Source organism: Scophthalmus maximus, chromosome 10 (assembly GCF_022379125.1).
Source record: "Scophthalmus maximus strain ysfricsl-2021 chromosome 10, ASM2237912v1, whole genome shotgun sequence".
Taxonomy (NCBI): domain Eukaryota; kingdom Metazoa; phylum Chordata; class Actinopteri; order Pleuronectiformes; family Scophthalmidae; genus Scophthalmus; species Scophthalmus maximus.
The window spans coordinates 20,700,998-20,712,761 of record NC_061524.1 but is presented as its reverse complement, the minus strand read 5'-3'; the positions used below and the strand labels follow the sequence as shown (position 1 = coordinate 20,712,761).

At 42.0% G+C, this 11,764-nt stretch overlaps 2 protein-coding genes and 1 non-coding gene across 3 annotated transcripts; all 3 read left to right on the top strand.

Moving 5' to 3' along the window:
- The first annotated feature begins 541 nt into the window (after positions 1 to 541).
- Positions 542 to 5,255, top strand: cd83 (CD83 molecule). The gene is made up of 5 exons (XM_035607627.2): positions 542 to 702; positions 1,180 to 1,316; positions 2,186 to 2,414; positions 3,289 to 3,392; positions 4,039 to 5,255. Exons 1-5 carry the CDS (start codon positions 651 to 653, stop codon positions 4,153 to 4,155), a joined length of 639 nt encoding a protein of 212 aa, XP_035463520.1. The 5' UTR covers positions 542 to 650; the 3' UTR covers positions 4,156 to 5,255.
- A 354-nt stretch (positions 5,256 to 5,609) lies between these two features.
- trnas-aga lies at positions 5,610 to 5,691 on the top strand. Its single transcript has one exon. It is a non-coding gene; the product is annotated as a tRNA-Ser (tRNA).
- A 1,147-nt stretch (positions 5,692 to 6,838) lies between these two features.
- cfap418 (cilia and flagella associated protein 418) lies at positions 6,839 to 11,081 on the top strand. The gene is made up of 6 exons (XM_035607628.2): positions 6,839 to 7,210; positions 8,210 to 8,312; positions 8,431 to 8,495; positions 8,770 to 8,835; positions 9,559 to 9,654; positions 10,002 to 11,081. The coding sequence occupies exons 1-6, from the start codon at positions 7,071 to 7,073 to the stop codon at positions 10,165 to 10,167; spliced, it is 636 nt and encodes a 211-aa protein (XP_035463521.1). The 5' UTR covers positions 6,839 to 7,070; the 3' UTR covers positions 10,168 to 11,081.
- The last annotated feature ends 683 nt before the right edge of the window (positions 11,082 to 11,764 follow it).

Here is an 11,764-nt window from a genome sequence, read left to right as displayed (position 1 = left end):
ATGAATAATCTTCGTCAAAGGAAACAATCTTGTCTAATTCACGCTGTAAAAAATAAAATAAATAAATAACGCTGCTCCCTGCCAGCGATGCAAGACTCAACGCAAATATCAGTCAATTTAATGTTGTCGATCTCGCAGCCTGTGGCTCCAGCAACACAAGTGGGCACTTTAACACATTTCTCAAATCTGCCAAGTCCAGTCTTTAAATCGGCTCTGCTCAAACTTGTCTTTCAATAAAGCGACCATTCTTTCAGGAGGAATTCGTCGTGTGGGTGCGGGGGGGGGGGCGCAGCCGACGATGACAAAGAGACATTAAATCGCCAGGTTTTCTGAAGGGGCTTGGTGACAGGTAACAGGAGGAAAAAAAGAGAAAAACAAAAACAACAATCGGTTGCTGCCTCAGGCGACAGTCCAGATTGCTCGAAATAATATTTAAATAGAAGCGATTGGTTTTCATCCTGACTGGCTGCAGTAGACCACGCCCCTTCCACCTAGGCAAGGTTTCAGTTTCTCTTCACTGATATAAAATCCATCGTCCGAGTGGTGTGAGAGAGAGAGAGAGAGAGAGAGAGAGTGTGTGTGTGTGTGTGTGTGTGTGTGTACAGTCCAACCTGAGCATCTTCATCACCTTCATCAGCATCTTCTCCACCATGTTCCCACATCACCTGAGCCTCTGCGTCCTGCTGCTGCTGCCGCCGCCAGGTGAGCGTTTCTCTCCGCCATTTTCATCATTGTCCCTGCTGCGAAGAGACACTGGAATGTCCTCACTCTGCTGTTATGTCTTCATAATGGGTAGTGGCACTCACTATTATCATATATTCGTTTTGTAAATACACATTTTATTCAATTACTGTAGATTCATGTTGTTCATTTTTTGTTTATTTTATTACTTACTTAACTAGTTTACTTTTGCTGCTACGGTACTACTTTCCCCACGATTGCACTTGTAATAAAGATTCAATTAAACATCTTGAATTTCCTCTAACCCTAACCCTAACTTCCACTTGCCTAAACCTAAACTTAAAACACGTCTTTCATTTAAATAACTTTAACAATTTACCTGATAGGGACTTGGTTTCTGTCCCCATAAACACATTAAGGTCCCCTCAATACTACACAATACCTGGAAAACACACACACACAAAACAAAACCTAATCTGTGTTTCCCACACTCCTCAGGTGTGCGTCTTTCTGTGGAAGCGGCGGCCATCGAGGAGGAGCTGGTGATCAAATCTGTCTCCGGCATGGATTGTGTTCTTCAGTGCACGGCCGTGTACAAGGACGGTGTCCAGTACGGAGCAGTGAGGTGGTACAAGGTGAGAAAAAAAACCTACTGTGACACCCTGACACTGACCGACTACTGAGAAAAATACTTTTACTTATAAAACAATGCATCTCATCTCAATGGTTTTCCAGCTGAAATTAGAACTAATTTTTTAGAACAATTTTTTTTTTAAAGAATATCTTAATATGTTAATGGCAACGGCTTTTAAAAGCTGTGACTAATTCTATCATAACGCTCTCTGGTGACATTGTAAGTGGGCCAAGTATATAACCATGAGGCACTCCACTGAGAAGTGAAGAACCGGAACAGGAATCACACCAGCAGAGACTCTTATTTTAAAACAAGTGGTTCAAACTATTACTCCCTCGCTTTCTTAAAGGACAAAACATGTAATGAGTTATTTAACAATTTTGTTCGTCATAATTCAAACTCTTGATTTAATTGAATGTTCATCAAAGAGCTGTTTCTTGAAAATCACGTATTGATCAATGTTTACACTTTGCATCAGCTGCATCTGATCATTAACCCCTGAGTCGATGTATCAGTGTAGAAATATGTGGATGTAAATTAAATAATAGAAATTCAATTAATTTTCCAAAATAAATACTCCTGCTGAAGACATCCACGGTCTCCGTCTTCCTGATTTGACTGCATAAATGTTTCCATTACACTAAGCAGTAGCGTTGCTTATACTAGTCGTAATAATACTGGTAGTAACAGTAACGGCACAGTGGAAGAGAAGTTGTAGCAGTAGTTTTATTTTTATTTTAACAACATCATTGGTGTTAGTATTGATTGTTCAGTTACTGTCCAATCTCAGATCATGTTATTGATGTGAAGCTTCTGATCCACAATTGTGGTTCTGTGCTTTAACCTAACTCTGTGCCGATGACGCCGCAGGTCCAGGAGTCTCTGTCGCCTGGTCTCAGCGGCCTCGTGACCCGAAACCTCTCCAGCGGCGAGACCAAGTACTACGTCGGCTTGGACCGGGAGCTGCAGCTTCTAGCCGGGTCGCGCAACATCTTCATGCCCAACGTGACGTGCGACGACGCCGGCGTGTACGAGTGTCACCTGGCGGCGCCGGTCGGAGAGCAGAACAGGGAGGGGCGGGTCCTCCTCACTGTGACAGGTACAGGTCCACTCTGATGTGAATCAGCTTTACAAAAACATAGGATGTCATTTGTTACCAAGTAGTCTGGTAAATATGTGGTGACAGTCCAGCTGGTCCCTGCAGGTGCTCACTGCAACTGGTCACTGCAGCTGGTCGCTGCACCTGGTCGCTGCAGCTGGTGACTACAGCTGTTAGCTGCAGCTGGTGACTACAGCTGTTAGCTGCAGCTGGTCACTGCACCTGGTCGCTACACCTGGTTGCTGCACCTGGTCACTGCACCTGGTCCCTGCACCTGGTCCCTGCACCTGGTCCCTGCAGCTGTTTTCAAAGCTGCTCAGAAATTTACAAAATTCAACCTCATCTGTCCGTGATGTGAGCAAATCTGTACATCATCTTAAATGTACTAGGCCTCGTCGACGAGGTTTGGGACAGTGGCTCTGGGATAAAACAGAATCAATAATTTGTGCAATATAATATCCCTCATTAGCAATGCAGCAAAATATCAATATATATTAATATAGAAGACCCTAACCGTAACACCTATAACTTTTTTGAATTTAAACAGATCTGAACTCAGATTTGTGAGACCGTTTTGCTATGGAGCAACTTTTTTGGTCATTTTCTTTCCATTAACAAGAGATTAAAATATGACTTATATGAACATTTGATACGATGATACAATCTTTTGGCCGTCTCCTGTTGGGGAGTTAACGGGAATGAGTGTTTTTTTTACTCCCTGTTGAATCATATCATCTTCAACTTATCTGACACTTTAAAACGCCTTTTAAACTACATGTAAACTAAACCACCAGACACACTTATGTTACCACTCTGGGTTGAGATTAAAAACTGACACGAGGCTAACTTTTTCGTTTCTGTTTTCATTTTTCAGATTGTCCCGTCAGTCTAAAGGAAAATCTGATGACAGACACTTTCGCTGTTATTTGTGCCACGGCAGTGCTGATGCTCGCACTTGTAATATTCCTCATAAGCTACGTAAGTAATGGCATACGCTCGCGCGCACAAAAATCCTCACACACTCACACACCCCCCGATGCTCGAGAAAACGGAATTCATGGGGTTTTAGTTATTTAGACGATAGACAGTGTAAACAAAGTCAACCGTCAGTGCTTTAAGCAATTTGATCTCAACAACTCTTTTAATTTAATCTTCCGCAATTTTTTATTCAATATTCCTGTCAAGTTGTTTCAGATTTCTCCAAAACATGAATTTTGTTTTATTAAAATTGAGACAGAATTTCTTTTGTAATGAATCGCCAGCTCCCTTTCAATGTCAAACAATCATTCTCTTGAATTTGAATGAATCTGTGTCAATGCAAATATCCTGGATGTAAAGTACGAACAGTTTTGGACCAGTAACGTTCACACCTACACCTTGTTTGTTTCGGAACCGTCACAGTTTTCAGTTTGGTCCGAACCAAAAATTGCAGGTGTGAACGATCAGACTTTTGGACCGATTACAGGAAGTTGAGGCGGCGAGTTATCCTGTGGGCAGTGGTTTCAAAGTACTTTTGAACCACAGCGCAAATCAATAACAGTCATAAAAAAATAATGTTTCATACAAACAGTATGACTCAGTCGTGTCATATTTCTAAGTGTATTTCCCCATGTCGTCACCGCAGCGCAGTCTAAAGAACGTCCTCCGAGACAGAAAAAGCATGAGTTCGGGCTCGTCCCCGAGAAAGCTGGACGAAAGGGACATGATGATCTACACTTCCGGGAAGCCCGTGTATGTTTGACCCACCACCCGGAGGACTCGTCCGTCACGACGCGCAGCGCACGTGTCGTCAGCCGGCACTGCTTTGCTGTGATGACTTGACTACTTTCATTTCGCGGATCAGAGTATCCACCTTCTGTTGCATCCCCGAAAATCACCAAGGACGCTGACGGGGAGTCCGTTTGTTCAGGATGGATCTCCCTACTGGACCTGGGCTTCGACCCCGGCCCACCGCAGCTGGAGGCGCACCTGAATGAGAGGATTTCCTGCGGCGCAAACGTAGGATTTTAGCACTTTTGGTCGAACAAAACAACTCACCGAAGTGAGGATGGGCACCTCCTCCTCGATCTGATCGCTCAGTCTGAACATACTGTTGGTTGAGACTTTATTGTACATCTCATAAAATATAATTTTGTTCTCACACAACTTAGAACACCTCAGACTGTCACTGTGACACTCGTGGAAAACAGCAGGTTAAAAAACCTTTTGCCTGACGTGAGGTCCAAAACCTCGGTGCCCTTTGAAAAGAAGAAGTGAGAAACGCCGCCTCCGCCATGCTTTGTTATTTTACACGGGGGAAATCCCATGATGCCACGTCATTCTGGTCTTTTCATTTAAATTGTCGTGAGTCATTTCTATGGTGGAACTAGAATGACAGAGAGTCGGGCGCATGCAACGGCCAAAAGTTCCCTTATGAAACCACATTCAAAGCAGATTTAAATGCGGACAGGGGTGAAAACATAAGTAATAAATAACCTGTACTAAGCAATTTTTTGCTTTTGTTGTCAAATGTTGCTGTTCGTTCTTGTATGTTATTTGGTTCAATGTGAGAGGATTTTATCTTCAGAACACGAAACACAAGTTTCTTGAGTTTTGTTATTTCTCTGATCTGTTGCTGCGGCCTGGGATTGAAAGCTCAAAAAACCAATTCACCCTTAATCCTGCATGCTCATGAAACATGATGATGGTAAAAGGTTTTTTCATTGATGTCATCACAATTCATGCTCTGAATATTAGAGCCCGACCAATAAATTGGTTTATGGGCCAAATGATATGAGCCTTTGAAAGTGCTTGTATGTTTTTACATTTTAGGTCAAATAAATGTTTATTTTCTAAATTCAAGTTGTAGTTATTTGAAGTTGTATTTGTTTTTTTGATTTCCTTTTTATGATAAAGATTATGGTAAAACTATATATATATATATATATATATATATATATACACACACACACATACACACAAACACACCCACACACATATAAACTGGCCAGTCGGTATCGGGAATCTTGTACTCTCAAATATCGATATCTGCATCTGCCCCCAGAAATCCGTATCTGTTGGGCTCTACTGAATATGATGGCGACAGACACTGCATACATGCGTGCAAATAAATCCGTACTGTTTCATTTCAGCATATTTCATTCAACACCGGTAATACTTTTATAATCCTCCGTCTTTACATTGTTACGTCATCCAGTTGTCGTGGCCGAGTGGTTAAGGCGATGGACTAGAAATCCATTGGGGTCTCCCCGCGCAGGTTCGAATCCTGCCGACAACGATTCAGCTTTTCCACTTTTTTTTATGAACTAGAGACTTTATTGTACATCTCATAAAATATAATTTTGTTCTCACACAACTAAGAACACCTCAGACTTTCACTGTGACACTCGTGGAAAGCAGCAGGTTAAAAAACCTTTTGCCTGACGTGAGGTCCAAAACCTCGGTGCCCTTTGAAAAGAAGAAGTGAGAAACGCCGCCTCCGCCATGCTTTTTTTTTTTATGAACTACACCTTCACATCTGCTAATGCTCGTCTTGCGCTACAGCTGTGACAAGTCAGCCTATTTTCGGCTAACTACCTACAGCGCGAATTTCGTTTTCCTGAAGAATACAAGACCGCTGTCAAGCCCCTCCACCTCCGCGTTGTTTTGAGCTACGTGGATACACTAGGTATTACGGTAACAGCCGTGCGTTTTCACAATAAAAGAAACGTTCTCGTTGAAATATGTAGAAATTAAGCAAAATCAATGAATACGAAGTGTCAATCGGACAATTTCAGGACGATCTGATATGATATTTCAAAAATAAAAGTCCTTGAAAATGCTTGTATTTGAGCTAGATTACTTCTTCTACTTCTACTTCGGATTGAATCGTTTACGTCCATGCATGGCGCTTCACGTTAAATATCGCTGCCGCAATGAATTGTGGGGCATCTATATCTCCTTACTCTCACATAGGAAGCTCCAGTGTACCCGATGCTAAAGGAGATAGGAAAGGAAGCATTGAAGCTCCATTCCTATGCATTTTCCAGAATTTCCCAGTTTGTGATGAATTAAGTATTTATCCATCTATCTATCTATCTTAGTGAATCCGAACGCCTCTTATCATGGCTGCTGATCAAATACTTCTGGGTCACTTCAAGATTTAGGAAACTTCCTAAGCCAATTTGAACAATTCAACCGGTTTTAATTAAAATGTATGAATTCAACCCAACCTCATCCCTGAACGACTACACGGAAGTGGAACTGGTCTGTGAAAACAGGAAGTTTACTTTTAATTTGTAATCTGTATTTAACAGCCACGACGGCTCTTAAAAGGGCTTTAATTTTGAAATTCCACATCAGAATGTCCTGCAATCGTCCGAGAGACACTTCATATTCATTGATTTTTGTTTAATTTCTCATTATTCTATTTATTCCAGGAACACTTATTTTATTGTGAAATCACTTCTTACGGCTGTAACCGTAATGCCTATTTCATACGCGCAGCTCAAAACAAGTCGGGGGCTAGTTTGAGGAGATTTATTTTGAAGTTTGACTCGCTCCATTTCCGCTTTGCTCTCGTTACTTAGCAACGATAACGCTCTCGGGCGAGGTGGTGGCTAGCTTGTGAGCTAGCTAGGCTAAAACCCCGGCGGGGGGGTTTTCACAGAAACAGACATGGACGCTGACAATGATCTGGACGAACTTCTGGACGAAGTCGAAAAAAAGTTTTGTCGCAACATCTCCGTCGCGTCTTCAGCTCGGGCGAGGGACGCGAGCGAGGCTGCGCGAGGCGGCGACGCGCAGAGGAACCCCTGGTAACCAGAGCTAGTTTGGCTAACTAGCTAGCTAGCTACAAGCTAGTCCTGCAAACCGAGAAAGGAGGCGCAGGAGTCTCAGAAACAGAAGCTACAGCTGAAAGCTAAATACAGTCGATCAGTAGAAGTATCCATGTGAGACCAAATTTATTTTGGGTTTTGGTGATTGTGGTGAATTTATCCAAGATACACACATTTAACCTCAATATGAGTGGTTAAAAGATGGCGATCTTGTCACCGTGCAGTGGTTTTCTCGGTTATAGCTCTAGGATAAGTAATAAGTTGTCCCCCCAGAACCAGGGAAACAGCAGGGATTTGCTTTCTTATTATTTAATATCCCACTTTTACTTTTACCAAATTACAACCCGACCGATATGGATCTTTGGGATCGATACTGATATCAGGGAGTGCAACATTTCCGATACCGGTAATGTCAATGGGTCAATGATTCCTAGGTCCTTATCAAACCTTTCTGACAAAGAAGGTAATTGTGGCTTGAAATTTAAGTTTAACCATAAACTTGATCATAAATAACTATGAATAAATAGTAAAAACAGAAATACAACCAAATGTATAGAATTTGAGCTAAGAAAATAAATTTATGTAACATTTTAATATTGGCTGATATCGCCGGGACATCTCGTCCGACGCAGTATACGATCTGTAAAGCTTGGTGGGTTACGCCGCTGACTTTGGTACAGAAGGTCAGGGTTTGATTCCAGGTCGTACCAATGTGGGCCCCTCGTGCAACCTGCCTCGATGATTGTAAGACGCTTTTTGACAAAAGCGTCAGAAAAATTAATATAATGTAAAAAAAATTTTTATAATGATACTGTAATATCTGTGAAAGGCTATTATCGGCCAACCGATATATTGGTCGGGCTCTACTCTAAACACTGCCCTCTTCAAAGTGGACGTTTACTGTCCAAAATATTGACTGACATTTTTCCACAAAACGCAAAGACTCATAAAGATGTTTTTTGTCCTCTCTAAATCTAGTGCGGCGAAACGTGCAGAACCGCTCGGCAGCGACACCGAGGACATTGACGCCTTTCTGGAAGAATTGCTGGAGGGAGACGGCGGAGAAGCCTCTTCCCGCGAGGTGAACATGAACCTTTGTTTTTACTGAAATACTTTAACTATATACAGATTTTCAACAATGTATTTGATTTAACTACAACGAAATATATTGTTGTGCCCGTTGACCTTTTAACTTTCAGAGTGAACGACTTCCCAAAGGACCACGAGTGGAACTGAAGCCGTCGTCTCAGCCTGGAGGGAGAAAGTAGGTCAGAAGTTTAATTCTGAATTTATGAATTTTTTTGCAGGTGTGAAAGATGATTACAGATTATTAATGCACTCAGTCATGTTGAAGGTTTTGCTGTAGTTTCTAGTGAGGAAATATGAGGTAAGTTCTTGGAGCTCACTCCTGACGAGCTTGTGAAAGAGACGCGTCCTGTAAAATATGTGCATGTGAAAATAGGAAGTGGGTTTTAAATGTTTTTTTAAAAGTAAAGCCAGTTTCCGTTGGTTCTTCTGATTGTTTGTCCTGTGTCCAGGTGCTGTCCCGTGTTTGTTGGCGGGAGTTCTGTCATAAACGGCGTTGGAACTGCCACGTCCAAGAGGTGCGAAAAAATAAGTATCCTACTCATAAAAATAAGGGAATTTATTGTGATCCGGTGATGTACAACAGATCTCAGAAGCCGGTACTAATGTTAGTGAGTAAAGATATTCAGATTCTGATATATTGGCGGATATTTTTATTTATTTATATATTTTTAATTGGCAATTATTTCTAAAATGTCCTTATCAAACCCTGATGACAAATGTATAGAAGTTGAATTCGGAAAAAAAAAAAAAATTACGATTTAAAACATAACTGTACACCTTTTCTGCATTGTTTATTCTGTCAAGACTTTTTCGTATCATAACATGAACGCATGGATATTCTTCATATACACAGACCAGCACTCTTTCCCCAACATACTTTCATTCATTTAAATCAGTTACACAAAGCTGGATTTGAAAGTGAATAGATAATTAAAGTGAATAGATAATTATTGTCGGGGGAGAATCTGTCCTGACTCTCAGAGTGTCCTGAATGTACTGAGACAAGGGACAGAGCGTTTCCATGGAGACAGACATTCTGTCTGTTTGATTACCACATTATCTGAGAGAGATAAATACACCCAGAGATACCATGCCGTGACCACATGTTGATCTGTCTAACCAACCAGAAATGTCCTCAATATATCGAGCTCTGTCATTAATATGACATCCACGGTCTCCACCTTTTACACTTCTATAAATTATGATAATAACTGAGCGGCGAGTCGGCGTGTCAGCAGGTGCTGTGACCAGCTGAGGTGTGTATCCTGCGACTTCAGGGTGCTGATGTTCGACGACTGTGCGTGGGACTCGTCCTGTGATTACCTGTTCCTCAGGTGAGTGACCAGCCGCGTTTAACAATCGATTAACTGTTGTAGCTCTACTCCAGGCACTGTGTTGAAATGGGTTATCATTTATTTTCCCCTTGTATCTTAAAACTCATCTAATCTTAAAATTTTTCTCATGATCGTGCTGGTCACTTGGTCACAAACTGGGCTGAGACCACAGACTGTATATAAACATGGATGTATAGTCACCGGGTCTGGAAATAAAAGCCAATGCCATAGCCAAAGTGTGTGAAGCCTATATTCTCTGGATTTACCAGCAGAGGGTGACTCCACTGCTGTCAGAATTAAACTCTGTCATGATTAAAACTCTCACTTTGTCTCCTTGTTCCCTGCAGGAACAACGCGCCGGACCGCCAGAAGCTCCGAGCCAAGCTGAAGACCAGGAGGGGTTCCCGGGCGTACGCCTGCCAGTGCTGCTGGTTCTCCTCGTCCTCCTCCAAGCCGACCGACCTGCAGGCCCAACCTCAGCTCAGATGGGTCTGTGGAAAACACCAGGACTGAGGATCGACGCCGAGACATCACAGACGAAAGAACTTCCTCTGCTTCTCCTTCTCTCTCTCTGGAAAATGGAGCCAATGTGGAATGGCCTGAAAAAAGGGTATTCTCTGTACTCACCAGCAGAGGGCGATGAGAAAACGACTCTACTTCTCACTTGACTTATAACGTCAGTAAACGTTCTCCTGAGGAGTTTTGTAACTTAGAAGTGCGCTGTGTGGGATAACACCCTCTCAGATTCCTGGATCCGCCAGTTTATCCGAATCCGCTCCAAAATTTGAAAGGGTTCTTCCTCGGGTCACGCCCCACCCCTCCACGAAAAACAAACATGCTGATGAAAACGTGAACTTCGGTGATGAATCGGTAGATCATGTCTCTAATGTTATTGGTTGCAACAGTCAATGCAATTACACCATATGATTTTTATGAATCGTGCAGCTGCAACCGCGATTGGCTGACCGAGATGCTAACTTAAAATTGCACTCGCACAATGCACCCTGGGTCTTTCGCTGTGTTCGAACAACAACATAGTATTCAAATATATTTCCAATCTGTCCCCAATAAATGTGCTCGAACGTCGTCGACTCGATGTGTTCCACGCCTGTGTGCATGTTTCCGCACTGACTCAGAGCTGCTGGATCAGGTTATCTGAGCAGGTGTCTGAAAAGGAAGAGTGATGGACTGAGAGAGGAAGTCAGGGTGACAGAAGTGTGACAGCAGGGAAACAGAACGACGGGGGGAGGAGGAGGAAGAGGAAGGGCGGAAAAACAACAGCCGGACTGATGGAGGATTGAAGCGTCAGCTGTTCTCTCTTTCAAACCGAGAGACTGACAGAGAAGAAAGTCTGTATATTTTGACCGTTGCTGCACTTTTATTAGTTGGTTTCATTACGATATTAAATTAATATTACATAGATTGAGACAGACAGAACTATTCCCTCATTACTGCCTCATCTAGTTAAACACAAACCCCACGTTTGTCTCTGTGGTTCATGTTCATGTTACAACGATTTTTAAAGTGAGATGATGACAAGTGTGTGTTTCAACATTAAAGGTCCCATTTTGTTGAAAGTGAGATTTTGGCATGAAATAAAGCAGGTTGGTGTGGCAGAATATGAATACTGTGAAATGCACACAACCCGGGTTCAGTCTTCACCTGAAAACGAGGCGTAGTTTTTTTGCCCTATCAAATGTTGACTGCTGATTTTTTTATTAATGCTTCATTGTTTATTCAACAATTGTTTTTAATTATAACTAGAAGAGAAGTGCCAAATCAAAAATTCAAAAATCCAATAATCTTATATGTAAAAAAGACAGTAGAATCGTCGGTCCAACAGATGAACAGATGTAAACTTTAGACTAATGTGAAAAGCTTCCACAAAAAAAACATACAATGTGTAAAAACATACATAATATCCCCTCAGTCTAGAAACTGAAGAATGTGACGTTGAGGGAGTGAAACAACAACTTGTTTTGTATGTTTTTAAACGTACATATATACAAGTTCCTTTTCCTCGCGTTGTAATCTTGTAATATCTGTGATGTTAATAAAGTTATTTGAAAAAATGGAACAACCGAGTTGTCCGAGGACCAGCCGCTACCCG

Coding starts and splice junctions, on each gene's coding strand:
- cd83 (XM_035607627.2), top strand. CDS start 651: ATGTTCCCACATCACCTGAGCCTCTGCGTCCTGCTGCTGCTGCCGCCG. Junction 1,317..2,185: donor GAGCAGTGAGGTGGTACAAG/GTGAGAAAAAAA, acceptor ATGACGCCGCAG/GTCCAGGAGTCTCTGTCGCC. Junction 3,393..4,038: donor TAATATTCCTCATAAGCTAC/GTAAGTAATGGC, acceptor TCGTCACCGCAG/CGCAGTCTAAAGAACGTCCT.
- cfap418 (XM_035607628.2), top strand. CDS start 7,071: ATGGACGCTGACAATGATCTGGACGAACTTCTGGACGAAGTCGAAAAA. Junction 7,211..8,209: donor GACGCGCAGAGGAACCCCTG/GTAACCAGAGCT, acceptor CTCTAAATCTAG/TGCGGCGAAACGTGCAGAAC. Junction 8,836..9,558: donor GGAACTGCCACGTCCAAGAG/GTGCGAAAAAAT, acceptor GCGTGTCAGCAG/GTGCTGTGACCAGCTGAGGT.